We start from the raw sequence: 19,543 nt of genomic DNA on the forward strand, positions 1-19,543 counted from the left end.
ATTTTTAGTTCAGATCTAAATATTCAGCTTGCTGATTTGATATTTAGCTACTAATTAAACTGTTTGGATCTAAATATTTAGCTCCAAACTATATATTTAGTTTGCTTATTTACTATTTACTAAAATAGCAAGTTTAGTTTGAAAGGTAAATATTTAGTTCTGAACTAAATGTTTAACTTGCTAACTTAATATTTCTAGTTTGAAGCTAAATATTAAGTGCAAAGCCAAATGTTTTGCTCTAAACTAAATATTCAGTTTGTTATTTCACTATTATCCTAATTTATAAAATTAGTTTAGATTTTGTTTGCCAGCTATTTCATTTGCTAACTGCATGTGATTTTGATTGGCTTTGATTTCCGACTCCCTGATGTTGAAATCTGCAAAAAAAGTTTGTATTTTATTGTTTTTAATGGTGTGAAGATGTTTTTTCATGAATTACTTGAAAGATAAAGAAAACAGTGTAAAGTTTTTGACACGTTTTAGGTGTTTTACATGAGAAACTGCATTCATGAAGTAAAAAATATATATATTTGTGTTTTTCTTGAGGAAAAAATATTTATTTTTTAAATCTAGCATTTTTGGGGATAGAAAATGTATCAGCATCTCTTATATGAGTGGAGGACTGAAACTAATGATTCAATTTATTAAAAAAATAGAGAAAACATCAGGAAAGACAACAACTTCTGTAAAACTGCATTTCAGGGATTCAAAAAACAAAAAATAAAATTTTTGATGCAAGGTGAGGACTGTAGTTAGTCATGACATTCATAAAATTTAAATAAATATGTAGACTACAGGTTATTAGAAAAGGATTTTTTTTAATGGGTTCTCAATAAATGTTCAGTTTAAGAAGGCTTTCCTACTTTGACCACAGTGGGGCGCTGTGGGTCAGAAGCCATCAGTTCAACATGAGTTTTTATGCAGAAATCCAAATAAAATCAAGTTTAAATCACCATAAAAGTAAATAGCAGATCTTTTATGATGCATCTGGAGCGGAGTTGTTTTTACACACTCAGGGTTTTACTGAGTTTTGACCAAACGGATATCGAACCTCCAGACGAAGCGATGCGGTCCGCGGGAAGCGGCCGGGATCAGGGAGCAGGTCTGGGAATGCAGCAGCAGAGCAGCTTGTTGCTTCAGTAAGTCAAGCTGCTGCCATTCAAACATCCCAGAGCCAATGAGAAGCAGCGCAGCTCCAAACTCCACGCTGTAAGAAATGTCTGCAGCAAACAGCAGGGGGATCACAGGCGAAGGGGCGGACCGAGCAGGAACGGCGCCCTGGGCAACCACCCCGATCTCAAACTAGGATTTATACAATATCTGTTCGTTATAGAATAACCCACTTCAGCTTCATTGACTGGAGATTATAGTTTATTGATAACAGGAATCATTTCTAACTGATTTAATGTGAGAAAAAGCTTTTTTTCCCAGTGTGTGTCTGGTTATATTCTTATTTTCATTCTGGTGGTCCAGTGGTCGATTCTATGGAGTGCCAACAGGAACATAATTAAATAAATAAATAATTAATCAAATGTTTTAATAATTTATTCAGCAGAAAATTAATTGACTAAATGTTACTTAAACATTAAAAAGCAAACTTTTAATCGCAGATGAAGGTAATTGATTAATTATTTCATTGTTTGTGGTCCTGCAACATCAATGATTTTATCAATCAAATTATCCCATCAAAGACAAGAGGTGAGGGAAACACTGATCTGATACTCCACCAGTTTAATCTGACTCTTAAAAAAACATGGCAGCTGCTGTAGTGGAGGATTTTTATGGGCTGATTTGATTTGTAAAATAATAAAACACAATGTTTAATTTTGTTTAATTATCTGCATTGGCTGCTGCAAGCTTATCATGGCCACAGTAATCATGGAACCTCTAATCAATGATTCAATTATGTATTTATTTGTTTAATTTTGTTCCTTTTGGTCCTCCATAGAATCAACTATTGGGACAAAAGAGTGAACATAAAAATAACCAAACACACAATGTTATTCAAGGTGTGTTAATGTAGCTTCTGATTTGAGCTATTGTAACAACAAAGTTTGCAAAATAATGATTTTTTTAAGATACGTAATAAATAAATTCACTATCTAATTAAAGTTGATTTATTTAATGGTACATTGCATTAAGCATTTAGTGCTGTTACATGTATATTAATGAATTCACAATATATTGAATAATTACCTGACAAACATCTACTTATTTAATGATACATTTAATGGGCATAATTATATAATTTTGTTCTTTCTGACCTTCCATATGTTCCTTTAATGTTTGTCCAGATTTCAGCAGGAAAACTGCTGTTATATATGTTTTACATATTTGTTGACATATGCAATAAATTCCATTAAATATTTATATATTTTGATTCATTTAATTTTGTCCTTTCTGACCTTCCAGAGTTTCCGTCAATTTTTGCCCTGATGTCAGCAGGAAAGTTGCTGATATATTTGTTTTAAAGATTTGATGATATATAAATGAAAACATGTATGTAATGATTAATTTAATGCATCTGTTTATATAATTTTGTCCTTTCTGATCTTCCATATATCCCTTCGACATTTTTCCAGATTTCTGCAGTAAAGCTGCTGCTGTAGGAATCAGATGGACGGATTTGTTCTCAGTTGCTGTGGAAATTGAGCCTGAAGACTCAACAGGAGAACATTTCTTCCAGCGTGCGGCGGCCGGTGCGGTAGGAGGGAGTCCGGGGGAGAGAGAGGGAGCGAGGAGGGGGTTGGTCCGGGGGAGAGAGAGGGAGCGAGGAGGGGGTTGGTCCGGGGGAGAGAGAGGGAGCGAGGAGGGGGTTGGTCCGGGAGAGAGAGGGAGCGAGGAGGGGGTTGGTCCGGGGGAGAGAGAGGGAGCGAGGAGGGGGTTGGTCCGGGGGAGAGAGAGGGAGCGAGGGAGCGAGGAGGGGGTTGGTCCGGGGGAGAGCATGGCAGCGGCAGCCACAGCGCTGCTGACTTGGTTCTCCTTCACTTAGACCCGAAAGCACCGCGTCCTGTGCGCTCCTGGCGCAAACCCCGCGCGTCATTCTGTTGTTTTCTTTCCGCCTCGCTTCACTCTTTTTGCGTCAAGAAGCCGAGACCGGGAGCGGCTGAGAGTTCAGCCCGGATCCGGAGAAAGCCGCCCCTCCTCGGCCGCCCTGAAGCCTCCGGACCGGAGCAGCGGCGCTCCATGTGCGACCCGTCGGTCCGACAGCTGAACCCGGAGTTACGCCGAACGGAACCGACCCGAGATCTGCTGATTTGACAGAAAGCAAGCAAACACACGCAGAGGAAGGCTAAGTTAACGCTCCGCAGCAGAACCAGAACCAGAACCAGAACCGGACCTCAGCCCAGCGCAGACATGCCGCAGGTGGAAATGATCCTGTTCCTCATCCTCATTATTGGGATGTGCGTGTTCGGCCAGGACCCGGCGTCCAAGGTGGTGTCGGACCGCTACGCTGTCTTCTGGAACCGGACCAACCCAAAGTAAGTGTCCCGAACCGAACCGAACCGAACCGAACCGGGAGTCCCCGGAGCGGCGCTCAACTTTCAGTAAAGGACCATTTCACCGCGTTTTAAGGGAGGAACTTTGATCCGCTCCAGTTCGGGATCTGGATCCGTTTGACCGACCGAACCGGGACCGGATCATTCTGCACTGACTACAGATTCTGAAAAACGCATTTGACATTTTATGGAACCTTTATTTTAGTTGTGAAAACACTAAAAATGGAGCATTTTCAGCGCTGCTCATGCATTGATTTTCAAACCTGGACTGAGTTGTTTCCATTTTTCTTAAATCTCTTTAAAAAAAAAAATTTATTTGTTTTATTTTCAAGGAGAAATCAACAAAAATGACACAATGTAATGGTTTAGACTGAGAAACCAAAATACTCTCAGGTCAAACACATAAGAAAGTTTAATTCAGGACTTTTAGTACCTAATTAGAGACAAACTCTTTACAACACATGCAGAAATTGAGGAAAGTGTCGTTTTTATTGCAGTAAAACCACTTTGGATTGAAGCAATTGTCAAAATTGGACCAATTTATTCTGCACTCAAGTCAGGTTCTATAAAATCCAGTTTACGATCCGTGAAGAAGTGTTTCCAATGCTTCCAGACCCGAAGCGTGAAACTCATTTCTGCAGAGACGCACTGATCAGATTTCCAGCAGGACCGATTTTTACACGATTATTAAGCAGAAAACAGAAGAAATGAGCTGAAGTTTCTCTGATTGAAGCAGAAATCAGATGGAAAAGGAAGGATGCAAAACCTTTATTCAGATTTTTTTAATCAAACATGACTATAATAGGTTGGTTGGTGTGTTTATATACAGAAAATGATGATATCTTTAAATTTAAATTAATCAACTGACAGTTTTTAACCTTCGTCTGATTGGTTCGTCTCCACTCTGCAGTCAATTTATCCAGATTTCATCGTCGCGTAAATACAGAACGAAACAAGAACTTCAAGGTTTTTCAGATTCTGACCGATAAAATTAAAGTTTCCCAGATCGTAAACTCTGTTAGGAAACATTTGTAGGCGTCGTAGAATCATTTAGATTTTCAATTTGGCGCTAAAATGTTTAAAAATATCATAAACTAAAACCTGTAATGTGACTCGACCACTAAAGTTTTAAGATTCAACCTAAATATGAGGTTTAATAATGTAAAATCATTATTATCTCTAATTTGTGTGAAACAATTCAAAGCAGGTTCTAGATCTAGATTTTAATGAATATATATTTACTATTTTTTGTCATAAAATAAACACTTAAAACGGAGCATAAATGTTTTTTAGAATGACATAAATAGTCCAGGTTCAACCAGTTTAAGTGTTTATATTCAGATCATGTTTGACCCAATCTGAGGCGGTTCTGGTGCAAAACGTTCACATTTTTTGCATTTTACTCCTAAAATAAAAGTTTCACGGATCATAAATGTGTTTCGTATTGAATCTACAGTCAGTGTGGACCAGTTGGACCAGGTTGAGTGTTTCCCTGGAAAGCAGAGCGTTATCCGGTGTGTCTGTGTTGATGGAGCCACGATGTGGCCTGAGCTGCCAGCTGCTGTTTGGAGGCTTTATGCCACTGATTATCAGCTGCTTCAAACTTTCTGCTTTGCTTTCAGACTTTTATGCGTTTGTTGACTGAAAGGCTTAAGACGGTTCGCTAGAGTGACATTTCTGGAGCTGCGAGCTGCAGGCCGCCTCCCCGCATGAGTCAATGCCACATGTTTGGCGTTTCACCAAAAACACAGTGACTGTGGGAGCAAGAGTGAGTGTGTGTGTGTGTGTGTGTTTGTGTGTTTCTGCAGCGTTTGGGGTTAAATCAGCATTTTCTTCCTCCAGGATAACAAACGTGTTTGTTGGCCCTCAATAAAAAGCTGTTTCTGTGTTTCTGTTGCCGCTTTTCCATTACAAATGTGTGTAAAACTTTCTCCACATTTCGCTAATGTGGAAAAAAAAATCTAAATTTGGATGTTTTTCCATTAAACAAGAAACACAGCGTGAATGATTGTTCCCGCGATGTCATAAAAGAAACATGCCATCATCCTCCCACCACTTCCTGTCGTCATCTTTGTCATTTCTGGCAGTGGAAACATCTGATCGTAACTCATGATGTGAAAAAATGTTTCCATTGCAGTTTTACGAAATAAACCAATTTCAATTAAGCTCAAAAAACACTATTACTTATGGCAAAAACTTTTGATCAAAGACATATTTGGGGTATTGTCATTAAACAAAGTTTTATTTGCTCAATTTTAAGATAAATGGAAACTTCAAGGCCACATGCTAATCGGGGTGATTAAGTGAAAATTAGAAAACTGAAAATTATGATCAGCATCAGTTTGTCCTCGTCTGTGTTTCTGTGTTTTAAAAAAAGAAAAGTCATGGAAATCATTTCTGTCTGTTTTGCCGTATCCTGGCCGTCGTCGTCTTTGATTCTCATCTCCCTTCGGTGCTCTGTCTGGACTTTCTCCCATTTCCTCTGGTAGAATTAAACCAGACCAACAGGAACAGAAGGAGAAGTTGTGAATGATGACGTTGATTTTCGGCATGTTTTAGATTTGCGTTTTGTACTTTTAGCAGCGGTGGCGGAGGAAGTGAAGGAAGCCGTTCAGTCCATGTCGGCCACTTTCACAGCCATCTTGTTCGCCTCGGCTCTTCTGCCTTGGATGGTTGTTTACAGCACAGGAGATTTCTGGTGCATCGAACTGGTGCATCAAACTGGTGCATCAAACTGGTGCATAAAACTGGTGCATCAAACTGGTGCATCAAACTGGTGCATTGGGCATGTTGAGGCCAAAAGTCCAGGAAAAAATTGTGTCTTGATAGGCGAGAGATCAGATCCTTAGACGAAGAAAATAGCACAGAGCAAGAGGCTTGTTTTTACCAGGCTTAATTAATCCTGTTCTTAGCTCAGGTAAAATTTAGTGCTAACTGCTTAATTTACCATAAACATTAAAATAAACTTTATATCAAAGTTAAAAAGTGATGTTTACTTTAAACCTCAAGCTTTAAATGCAGCCGTTTAAATCAATGTTGGCTTTTCCCTTAACATAACTGACATAACATTATGTAATGTTTGTTTTAGCACTTACTGTGCTCCGTATTACTGTCTTCAGCAATAAAACCAGCCGGCCAAACGGACTGGACTCCGCTGAGGTTGCTAGGCAACGGGCTGGACTCCGCTGAGGTTGCTAGGCAACGGGCTGGACTCCGCTGAGGTTGCTAGGTAACGGGCTGGACTCCGCTGAGGTTGCTAGGCAACGGGCTGGACTCCGCTGAGGTTGCTAGGTAATGGACTGGACTCCGCTGGGGTCTCTAGGTAACGAGCAGGGATTCACTGCAAATGCTAGGTAACGGGCTGGACTCCGCTGGGGTTGCTAGGCAACAGTGGCTGCTGATTTGTGACATTGCATTCAAGAGGTTTTTGAAACGGGTCATTTTCCAGAAATTAATAAACACCTGTGTGTTTTTTATTTTTTTCTATTTTTTGATTTTCGTTGAGTTGCTATTAGAAACACAAAATCGTGAATTTTATTTCGTCTTTAACTGGTCTAGAGGAATCAAAGGGCCACTGTAACTCTCTGTTAAGTATTTATTCTGGCCTATCACATCGTTTTACTTTCATCCATTTATTGTCATGGAGGTGAACTGTTAAATGTACCATGAGATTGACTTCAGGTCCTTCGTTTCTCCACTTTTTCCTGGCGTTGAAACTCTTCCCAGCGTCCAAGTCTTGTTTCTGGGTTGCCATGCGCTGCCGTCCAAACCCCCTCCGCCCCCCTCGGGCCCTGTGGGAGCTCCGCATGCCGGGGTCACACACTCGGCTGTAACCAGGCGCGGCGCGGGTTAAGCGGCGCAGAGGGGGCCGTTGTCAGGGTCAGAAACGGGGCGCCCCGCCTGGGCTTTGTCCCCCCCAGAATGGAGGGCGAATAAATGAGTAACTCCAAATGACTTTTTCCCTTTTCTCATTCATGACTTTGAAGCTGTATGATGTAAACGAGGGCCATGCTGGAGGCACGGAGGGCCCCTCTGACCTGCGCTGCCGTCATGCAGCTCCAGCCGGTGTAGCAACCTGCTGCTGCTGCTGCTTCACCCCCAAACCACAAACTCTTCTTCTGCTGATTCTAGTTTTCCTTCTTCTCTGTGGCGGAGGAGAACCAGCAGTCCACACTCAGCCATTCATGAAATCCCCCAACAGGAACCCTGGAATTGAAATGGGAACCGAGTCGTGAAAATGGAAATGCGTTGACATTTTCATGCCTTGCTCCCCCCTCCCCACCCTATTGTTTTAAAGAAGCTGAAAGGATTCCTTCTGTAATTTAGATAAACATGAGCTCTGGTTTGTAAAGCTTTGATCACAGAGAGAGAGAAAACGTTCCCGCGCTGATGGGAAGAATCTGAAGCTAAAATCTTCAGCATTTCGGTTTCTGGTCAGAGTTACTCCATTCGGGATGTTATCACTTGGTAGATTTATTTTGACTGGGGGCCAAAATGGCAAAATTTGTTACATTTTCACTCTGCACTGTGTCAAACCAACCAAACCTGTTCCCCTCCTGGCCTGTGGGGGCGCTGCTCCAAGAACTACTGAAGGAAACGACACAAAAACCTGTGAAGAAAAAGTGCAACTTTCGTGTTTTGTCACAAAATATAAACAAAGCTGAAGTGAGATTGCAGGATTTCTTTTGTCTTGGGTAAAAAAATCTATGAGCCATTTCTACTGGTAGCGCTAAGCTAACACATTTGTTTTTGTTGTATTTACCCAGAATGCTCTGTGCTGTAGTCCACTTCCTGCTTTTAGTGCAGTGTCCGGTTCACATATTCAGTCAAACTGAACCAGTTTACTTTTTGGGACTTTCTAAAGTTCGAAGTTTTTATCAGACCGTGTTTTTATCATACCGTGTTTTTATCATACCGTGTTTTTATCATACCGTGTTTTTATCAGACCGTGTTTTTATCATACCGTGTTTTTATCATACCGTGTTTTTATCATACCGTGTTTTTATCATACCGTGTTTTTATCGTACCGTGTTTTTATCGTACCGTGTTTTTATCATACCGTGTTTTTATCGTACCGTGTTTTTATCATACCGTGTTTTTATCAGACCGTGTTTTTATCGTATCGTGTTTTTATCGTACCTTGTTTTTATCGTATTGTGTTTTTATCGTATCGTTTATAATTTGTTGTGATGATTTTACTCCACTTATTGTCTAAATCCTCCCAGAACTGCCTGTTCTGGGAGGATTTGTTGTGGTTTTTAGTTTTTCTATTTTCTCCTCTGTTTGTTCATTGAGATCATCGAAACATCAGGAAGTCTGGAGATTTGATTAAATGCCGTCACTGTGAGCAGATTGGACACAAATCACTTTTTATGTGACTGGTGTCCCAAAGAATCGTATTGCAAATGGATTTATTTTCCAAAGCAGCGTTTGTGTCGGTGCATGCAGCCACATTCACAGTCACATAAAAAAGAAGTAATAAATGATTCCTATCATCACTTTTATCACTGTAACAGTAAAACTTTCAGTCCAAACCCTCAAACACGAGTGTTGAGTTTCCGCTGAACATAAACATAGAAATAGTTGGAAAATCGGTTTCATCTGAACCCATTTAGTTGTTTAAAGAAACTTTAATCTTCAGTTAAGCAGCTTTTTTGTTTCTAAATTCAAACTTCAACGTTTCTTTGATGTTAAATCAAATCCTCCTCACGTCTCTAAAAATACATTATTGCTAAAGATTAAGATGTTTTATAACCAAACTGGTTACAGTTCATGGATACCATCAAACTAACAACCACAATATTTATGTATACAGACGGATGATGACGGGTCAACGTGTTCAGATCAATTCAAAATATAAGATCATAAGAATCAGATTCCTTTTTTATTTAGTTGGAGGATAAAACTGATTCTGATTATTGGTCCACCGATTGATCTTTTATAAAGCTCAACTTATCGATTCCGATTTTGGCCGATACCATGTTTTTGTCTGAAATGTTGCTCCATATACCAATAAAGTTACTGAATTGGCAGCAATGGGGCGACTATTAACTGTAAATGTGCAGACATGAGCCGGTCGGCCGGTTTGTCAGTCAAACTTTTCTCAATCAGTGGTTGATTTTTAGACTAACATCGGTGGATCAGATCAGCTACACATGTAAAAATCTGCCGATTACGGATCTCCTAACATTAAAGAAATCGGCACTGATAAATCGGTGCACCCGTAATTCTGATGTTAGTTTCTATAAATCCGTCTGGTTCTCATAAATCCTGTTTTGTGTTTATGGATCTTATTGTTGTTTAATCAAGTCAGAGTTTCATCTCCTGTACATTTATGAAGAAGTTTGACTGAATCCAGTTTTCTCTGAAGTGGATTAACTGACTCTGTCTCCACTGCCTGGTATCTATAAAGTATTAGTGAAGTTTGCTTTGCCCTGGAATGAGTTGGATGGACCAGAATAAACATCGACTCCAGGAAAGTCAGGATCAGGACGGAGCCTCGTGGAGCATGTTGCCTTTAATCCGTTGATTATCACTAACAGTCGTGGGACAAATTACAAATCCCACCATCAATGGGCTCAACTGGAAAGTGGCACCAGAAGGAAATTACCCCCAGAAATCCAACCAGGAAAAACACAAAGTGCAGCTTTTTCCAGGCAGAAAGTGAAATGAGGCCCATATGTTCGCCGTCAGCCGCCTTGGAACCCGAACGCTGGAGTAAAGTGTAAGAGTCGGGTATTTACTGCTGCTCTGACAGGCAGCCATTAGTGAATTCCCCGCTCAGCGGCTCTTTAGCTGCTTCATTAGAGCCACCCGGGTCCATATGGTCCGCCTGCAGCCGCCGCCTGTTGCCCAAGGTGTTTATTTGTTGCTGATAGGCGGATCAGCGGAGAATCGGGGCCGGAGTTCCTTCCCTAATCTCGCTGGCTGTTTGTGTCTCCAAAGCCATGGAAACTGATACCGGCTCCGTCATGAAAGAGGCTCTCTGGGTGGGACGGCGGCCCGGACAGCTGGGGAGGGGGGAGAGAGAGCGCAGCGTCACCCCAGGGGTCTCCTTTAATCCCTGATAATTCCCAACCGGAGCTGCAGCAGCAGATGCAACATATTCCTCCTCAAGACAATGAAGGAATCTGCTCAGGTTGCCGTTTGCTTCACGTTCCGTCAATAGATCCGAAAATAATCTGATTAATCGCTAAGGCTAACTTTGCTAGCTTGAAATATAGATTTACAAGCAGTTGCTCCTTCTGCCAAACAGTTAAAATGGAAATAATCTGATTTAGTTGCAGCAGAAAACAACAGCGACTCAAGGAAAATGACTCCAATTCATACAGTAAAATATCCAAAAGTTTTACTCAATAAGAGTAAAAAGTATTTGGTGATCAAATTATTTAATATTTAAAAATTACATCATCAGACGGAACAAAATATAAAGTTATGTAAAAAATAAAATTATTAAAATGACAATAATTTATATAAGCAACTAAATCAGGATAAATGTCCAAATCAGTTTCTTTCAATAAAAAAACTGATGAAACTTTAACAGAAGCTGCAGGTTTGTGAAGTTTTACTCAGTTTAGTGTAGAAATGCTTCATAATATAATTAATTTAGGAGTAAAAATACTCCTAAAAGTTACTCATATAAATATAATGAGTTGCCACCGAACTCTAAACAAAAGTAGCAACAAACTTGTACAGATTTACTTAACGCGTATCGTTGATGTAAACAGTAACGCTCTGATTCTGTTCGCCGCAACAAACGTGGAAAAACTCGCAGAAAAACCGTTGAAGAATAACTGAAAATCGCTCGTTTTCCTCCTTTCCTCGCTCTCTGTGCGTGCGCGCAGTCGTTGCCATAGCAACTGACAACAAGTTACTTTTATGCACGAATCTAGTTTTGTTTAAATATAAAATGATGTAATCTGATGATGTCGTAATTTAAACAGAACCTCTAAAACCGTTCGAACAGAATCGGATCGTGACTCTAAAAAAATCAGAATCGCTAAAATGTTCGTATCTGTGCTGAGAAGTCCTCTGAGATGATTCAGATTTTCCCACGTTGACCTCTGCCCCTCCGCTCTCTTTTTAATCTCCACTTTGGGGCTGGACGCCGTGTTTTTTTTCGCGCCGGGTTGTGATATTTTCCCAGCGGCATTGTGAGCTGCCCCGTTTGCATTGTTCCCACTGTTTATCCTCGCTTTCCCCTCTCAGCCTTTTCCCGGCTCCCCGCCGCTCGGATTAAGAAACGGACACAAAAAAAAGTGAGGAAGGAAAAAAAGAGCCAACCATGTCCAAATATTGACTGGGTCTCGGGACGGAGAGGTTTCTCCCAACGCCGGAGCGGCTGAAAGCGCCTCCTTCCTCCTGCCACAGGACAAATATCTTTTAATATTTTAACATTAAAACCACAAACTTTAATGTTTGGCTCTGATATCATGTCAGTCCAACACATAAAAAAAAAAAAAAAAAAAAAAAAAAGAAAATCTGAAAAGTGAGGCAGGCATTTGCATTTAGCTCCCTTTTACTCTGGAGCCCAGAACCGTATTTAGAAGGACGAGGACTGGAACCTGTTTATATTTAAATTTATCATCAGTGATGGACACAACTATCTACAAACCTAGCAGCGCTAACTCTAAATCACTAATCATAAGCTTTAGCTGCGTTAGCACTACTAGTATGGGATGCAGCAGAAGCTGAAGCTAATGTGCTATATTAACATGGTATTGAGCGTAAACTAATGCTAAAGCGCTTTACCAACATGCTATTTATCAAAAGCTAAAGCTAAAGCACCACAACAACACAGCATTTAGCAGAAGCTAGAACTAAAGTGATATACTAACATGGGATTTAGCAGAAGCTAAGTCTAAAGTGGAAGCTGGAAGCTATTGCTAATGCGCTATATTAACATGGTATGTAGCTGCAGCTAAAGCTAAAGCTAAAGCGCTCTACCAACATGGTATTTAGCAGAACCTGAGACTGAAATGCTATAGTAATGTGTTATTTAGCTAAGGCTAAAGCGCTACACCAACACAGCATTTAGCAGAAGCTAATGTACCGTACCATTATGATAATTAGCAGAAGCTATAGTGCTAAATCCAACCACCGTGTGCTAATGACACCATGTGGTTCACCGTGGTATATCGCCCCCTACAGGGCTAACTGTATCCATTCATCTCAGCTGGATGGAGCTAAATCAGGTCCATCCTGGATAAAACCAGAAGATGGAAAAGAGTTGAGACCCGTTAGGAGTTTTGTCTTCTAAACACACAGAAGGAGTTGACTTGAACGGTTCAGACCAATCCATCCTCATGTCGTTGAATGGTCTAGTCCAAGTCAGGACTGAGAATGTGTGGAAAGACTCGTATCAGATGCAAATTGTGGGTCTGAGCTGTAAATGCAAATGGACGACCCAGTTTTTCTAGATTGTATTTGGGAGAATTTTCCACTCCTTTGTGTTTGTTGACATGAAACCCAGAGAGAGAAAACACAATGCCGTCTGCGGCTGCGATGAGAAAACCGTAGGAAGCTGCTGTGTGTGAGGGGAGGCCGTAACCCGAGGCGTCCAGGCCCAGGAGTCTGGAGGTGGGGTCACACTCCGCCTTTCCACCCGCAGGAAGCGTCAATCTCCAGAGGCATCAAAGGGAGCGCAGTGAATGTGATTTCCTGCCACCGCGCGCTTCACAAACCTCCAGTAAACAGAGGCTTATCTCCCGTTTCATTACAGAGGCCCGCAGCATTATGCCTCCTTCGCCACACTTCATGTTGTCAGGTTGCCCATCAGTTTTGCCCGACATAATCAGAGACTCGACTTTCTGGTCAGGTAAGCTGTGAATTTCACACTCGGCTTTCTGCAGCGGAGGGGCGTCGTCGTCATGAGGCGACACCCCCCTGTCCCTGCAGAGGTCGGCCGCCTGCGACCTCCCCGCCCCCCGACCTCCACACACCCTTCATGCTCTGACTAATAAGGCAAAAGGCCCCAGGCTGCCAGCGAGTGATTGACAGAAACGACTGACTGCTAATAAGAACGGCAGCTTTTATTGCTGCAGTTTGCGGCTCTGCGGACACGTTAACAACCAGAACAACTTCTTACTGTTTAATTTTATTGAGGTTTTTAACTGGCTTTACACTAAAAAAACATGCTGTATTTGCCAAAAATGAAATGAAAGGAATCATTACTCACAGAAAAAACAAATTAAGTCAGTTTATTTCCCAGTGTCTGTGTGACAAAAGACAAAACAAACTAATAAAGCTTTTTAAAAGCTTTAAGGTGGAACACTTTGGTCTAAATTTGGTCTTAAATTGGATTTTGATTAAACGTAAAACACAGAAGAGCTTTGCAAATAATTAAATATCTAAGAAATGACTTGGAGGTTATTTGTTTAAATAAAACAACATTAAAAGAGTGTGCATAATCCACATTTAATGGTAAACAAATTATTCTTAATGAAAAAAAGATTGTCATTTTCTAGTTCAAAGTATTTCAGCAAATAAATGTAATTTCCTACCAAATGTTATCTATAAATATTAACTAGCAAAACTCAGCACATTAGCTTGTGAGTGCTAACGCTGCTAACGTTAATAAAAAGATTATAAAGCACTAAAATTAATAACTTGAATATATAGTTTATTTTTATGTTAGTGGTAAATACACTTTAGTTAGCCTGGGTAACATTTAGAACTGATAACATTTACTAGCTGGCAAATGCTAATGCTGCTAATGCTAAAATAAACATTAGGTAACGTAATTAATGTTAACGTAAACATTACATATTTATTAGTTGTATTAACATAGTCACATTTAGAATAGCATTTCCTAGCATATGAGAGCTAACGATGCTAACGCTAACAGTGATCACTAATTTATCTACCTTTATTTTAATGCTAATGGTGAAATAAACATTATTTAGCTCAGTTAACATTCAGACCTGAGAACAGCTTTTACTAGCTTATGAATGCTAACGATGCTAACGCTAACAGTTAACACTAATATATCTATCCTTATTTTAATGCTAATGGTGAAATAAACATTATTTAGCTCAATTAACATTTAAAGCTGAGAACAGCTTTTAGTAGCTTATGAATGCTAACAAAGCTAATATTAAAATAAACAGCCATTCTGTCAGGCTTTCTTCAAGGGCAGCTAACACTTTTAAATAACCTTAAAAATTCACCCACAACGCTAAAAACGTCAATCACCAATATATTTACTATAATGCAAATAATCTGCTGCAGGAAACTAACGAGTTCAATTAACTACCCAACGTAAAAACTCTCCATGCTAACCAGTAGAAGGTGGTTAGCATGAAGTTCTGAAATTTTAATAGTTTTAATATAAAAACCATCCAGAAAGCCCAGAATAAAAATCACATTCCTCGTAATAAGAGAGGCGAGATTTGTGGATCATGACTGAATTTATTGGATTGAAAGTTATCAGAGACTTGGAGTCTCTTTGCCGGTACTTTTAATTTGTTTTTATAATGAATTATGAATTATAATATTAAATCTCGGATTTCATTTAGCCGTATATTATCCTCTGAAGACTTTATATTTCCCCGCTTCCATTTCCTGTGGTTTGGATCCATTTGGACTCATAATATCTGAGACATGATGATCAAACTAAATCAACCCTTGAGTGAACTCCACTGATAGATGTTGCTTATTAAGGCAATGAATCAATGGTTTTCTACTCTAGACTATAAGAAATGCGTATAAAATCACTTCTAATCTTTGATGTTGAATTCAGCTGGTCAGTAGAAAAGCCTCCAAATTTGGTCAAACTCCCAAAGCCGCTGCTTACAAGAATGTTTGTTGAACTAATTTGTCAAAGTTTCCAAGGACTCGTTGGAGTTCAGTTCCTGGAATTTGCAAAGAAGATGCCACAGAGCTGAGAAAACGATGCCTCGATGCGACCCATTGTGTCCAGATGTGAAACAGTTTGGCTTCTTCAGGTCTAATCTCTGCACAGAGCCTCACTTTTTCCTGCCGTTTTAATCTTAGTGGGGGCTTCTTTGTGTACTCTGTTAAATGCGAGTGGTGAAATGGCATCCCCTGTGTCTTTGTAGGCACCGGTGAGGGTATTAGCAAAGAGGCTCTAAGGGGCTTAAGAGGTCAGTCTTCCCTTTGTGTGGAGACACAAAACACTTCCTGTGGGACCCTTCACCCCTCTCTGTTCCTCACTCAGAAAGCCAAGCCCTGCCTGACCATTCACATTAATCAGCCTTAGCGCCTAATGACTGCAGGAAAGCCTCTGAAAAGTGCTTCGAAAAAAGGTCCTAAAGAGCCACTAAGCTGCTAACAGACTGGCCACAGCTGATGCTGTTTGCAGGGCATCACTAAGCATCAAAGATAGGCGGCTGGGGGCTCATCCGTCCCTACAGCTCCTCTTTAATCCCCACTAAATCTAATCTAAAACTTGAGCTGAGGCTCTTTCAGTCTCCTTGATGCATGAAGGTGTTCTTACAGGTAACCGAGCCACGAGGAGACTTCCGAAGCATCAAGAAGGTTTCGTTATAGATCCTTTACCAATAAGGACGACTTCAATACACCAAGACGTTTTCTGTATAGGTCACTGCCCTATGATGACAACTTACAGAAAGAAGTGAGTTTTTTGGCAAGTGACCCAAAATGACAGATTCAGTACATAATGAAAGTTCCCTCTTCTGTCATTTACCAATAAGGTCCCATTTGATGCACCTAGAAGGTGATTTTATACCTACAAAGACCAAGAAGTTGTCTTTTATAGGTCACTGCTCTATGATGATGCATCACCAAGATGCACTTTTATGCACCTGGGCTATTAGGATGTGAATCGAAAAGTGTTTTCTTTGGTATATTACCCAGAATGGCACCTTCCACACCATTAAGAAAGTTCTCCTTTAAAACATTAACCAATAAGGACCCATTCATTGCATCTAGTAGTTGTCTGTATAGGTCACTACCCTATAGTGACGCTACAGAGCTGCACTTCTACGCAACTGGGTTACAAGGATGGAAAGTGTTTTTTTGGTATATTACCCTAAATATACCAAAAAAGAAAGTTAATTTTTACATCCTTTACCAATTAGGATCCATTCAATGCATCAGGTGGTTATATTTATAGGTCACTACTCTATGGTGACATATTTAATACATCACAAAGATGCAACTGGCCTATAAGGATGTGCATCGAAAAAAGTGTGTTTTTTTGGTAAGTGACCCAAAATGGGACTTTCTATTATTCATGAAAGTTTCTATTTATGTCATTCACCCCTTACAACCTGTTCAGTCCATCTAGAAGATGTTTTTATAGGTAACTGACCTGGACTTTTGCTCCTTTTCCATTTCATACAGTTAAAGTTTTCAACTCTCTAAAAGTAGCTCGCCTTTCGCCGCAGGACATTTTGTACCGACTGACGTTAGCTGGGTTGATGGAAAACGTTTAAAACTGGAAATAATTCCTCAAACTCACAGGACAGTTTTGTTGTGGTGAGTTTTGATTTTTCTGAAAATGAGTTAAAAGTTAAATGGAAACACGTTTACTGAGTAAATTCTGGCATTGGAAACATTTTTCTGCTCATATCAGCCATTTGCACCATCTGACATTAACACACTTTCTGTATCCTGGTTGATTCCAAACATGGTGGATGGAAAAACAACTAATTCACATTTTCTCTTTTGTGAAATTTCTGGAAGAATTGAAATCTGAATTTTATAAACAACTCCTTTGGGTATGAAAGGATCAATGAGACGCTTAATACAGGAAATACTTGAATTTCTGCCTTCTGCTGTTTGGGTTTGTGTTGGTCTGTGAGGTTTGAAAATGGATTTTATTCTCTACCGATTCAAGAATGAAAACGAGCCAAATAGCCACTTTGGAAGCAGCTGGATTAAATATGCTAATGCAAAAAGGAGCAAACTGCGAGTAATTACCTCCATAACGGGTCATTTCTACCCGTTATGGTCAGGTTTTCGCAGATGCTTTGACTTTACAATAGTTTTCTATATTTTACTCAAAATGCAGTACGATTTGGCGAGTACCAATATACGTTTTTTATCAATTTATTTAGAGTAAATGAATATTTTAAATCAGCCACCTTCTGGATGTTTCATCAAGCATTTTCTGCTGTAAGTAAATATAGTTTTATGACTAATAAATCCCGTCAACCACAGTGGATTTGTTGTTATAATTTGATCTGGGGTCATAAAATGTCGGTTTTTAAATCAGGATCAGATCCACAATCAATAAAAACAGAACAATCCAAAGTTTTGGGAACATGATGTGCAGCTAAGTTGTGGCTTCTTTTTTTTTTTTTTACGATTTTTGTCACAGTTTATCTCCCTTATTCTTGAAAACACAGACAGTAAATTGGCTCAGAGTTTTTAATCCTGCTGAATGATTCAGATATTTTCTTTCAAGCGTCATTGAGTCCAATCTTGGACCTCAACTTTTAGCCGCTTCTGCGTCCAATTCGTCAGTTTTTTCCCTCTGAGAGGGAAAATCTTTGCTGTCTCGTCTGGTTCGAGTAAAACGGAGGTAATGGGGATAAACCGGGGGTCACATCGTTCACAATTAGCGCTTGATTAAAAAGCCAAATCCTGATCATTCTGACAGCTTGGGCCCGAGAGCGAAAGTTTTCTGGAAGTGGAGGAGTGTTTGTCAGCGCGGCTTTGGAGCGACGCCTGAAGCTGAAAGCGCGCAGACCTTCTCGCCTGATGCTTAATGGCTGCTGACTTGTAGCTTTCTGTGTTTCTTGGAGGGAAGCTGATGTGGGAGTTTCCCAATGAATCAGGGTGACAAAGCTCTGGACGAACCAAACGAACCAAAACCTCTCGGATGAAGAAGCGTCTTTTAGTCCCAGACTTGTGTAACTCCTCAGGTATGAACCGTTTTTTTGTTTTCAGATGAAGTAAATCTGATTTATCAGCAGTTTGTTCCCTGAACTTGTCCGGACCTTCGTTCTGTTTCCTCATGTTGGGTTTCTGCTCACTTTGTGCTCTGGGACCCATGAAATATTCAAAAAGCTGTTTGTGATCTTTGACAAACCTTCACACGCAACCAGGAGAAATCCAGGTCACGGCTTCAACACCGGGGTCGACTTTCCTTTTTCTTTTTTTTAAATTTGCTCCTTCGTTTAAACGAATCCCCTCCTGGACAGAATTACTGTAATAAAAATGTATTTTGGACAGTTAAACTTAACGGGTCATTAATTGTAACCCCTGACTCAGAACATCTCTGTCTTCTCCCTTTTCCTACGGAGGCGTGCGGCGCGGAGCGGCGGCCATTTTCCAGGTTCGACTCCATCTTGTTTGAGGGAGTAAAAGTAGGTTAAGAATCTCGGGACGTCAAACAAACGTCTCCTAATCTGTCCTGATCCGACGGATGAAAACCTGCGCCGTCGTTTTTGGTCTTTTGTGTCGTTTAGGAGGCGCTGAAGTCAAATTGAGTCGAAATCTGTAACGGTTTTTATTTTAGGTATTTACAAGTAAAATAAAAACATTTTAATGACTGAAACGTCACTCAACTTCAGAAAATTTTTTTAGTTTTTAGTAGAAAATATTTATCTGCTTCTGTTGATAATTTAGTTTAATAAAAAAAAAAACTGATGATGAAATACTGAATAAACTTTAACAATCCTTAATTTTACCTTTTTTTTTTTTTTGATCAACGTTTTCAGTTCTCAAATTAATTGAAACATTTTGATGTAACTTTATCTTTTATTTGTGGCTGAAAATCACTCAGGTTTATTAAGCTGCTTATAGAAACATTTTAATATAAATCTCAGGTCTAAAAGTGGTGAAATTTAGATTTTAATTTAAAAAAAAAAAACCTTCAAGTAACAATATTTAGTTTCCTAATTTTGATTAAACCTTTTTTAAACCGTTTAATCAGTTTATATAATCAGTTTATATATATATATATAAAAGTTTATTTATCTTTTCATCAGTGCTCATCTCTGATTTTATCAGGGTTTATTTTATGAATATTTGCTAGAATTTATTTACGTTTATTTGGAAATTTTGTTTCTGAACAAAAATTGTAGATAAAAATAATTTCTACAAAAAAACTT

The 19,543-nt window shown here is 39.7% G+C and overlaps 1 protein-coding gene across 5 annotated transcripts in view; it reads left to right on the forward strand.

Moving 5' to 3' along the window:
- The first annotated feature begins 2,907 nt into the window (after positions 1 to 2,907).
- The window catches only part of LOC103474014 (ephrin-A5b-like), a 127,416-nt gene continuing 110,780 nt past the window's right edge, over positions 2,908 to 19,543 (forward strand). For all 5 annotated transcript variants that reach the window (XR_014090089.1, XR_014090090.1, XR_014090091.1 and 2 more), the window contains exon 1: positions 2,908 to 3,482. Coding sequence is in view for 1 of the 5 variants with exons in the window: in XM_008424718.3 (XP_008422940.1) it covers positions 3,358 to 3,482 (125 nt within the window). In the remaining 4 variants the exon portion in view is untranslated. The remainder of the gene's footprint in view (positions 3,483 to 19,543) is intronic.

This window comes from Poecilia reticulata, chromosome 12, assembly GCF_904066995.2.
Source record: "Poecilia reticulata chromosome 12, P_reticulata-male-v2, whole genome shotgun sequence".
NCBI lineage: Eukaryota > Metazoa > Chordata > Actinopteri > Cyprinodontiformes > Poeciliidae > Poecilia > Poecilia reticulata.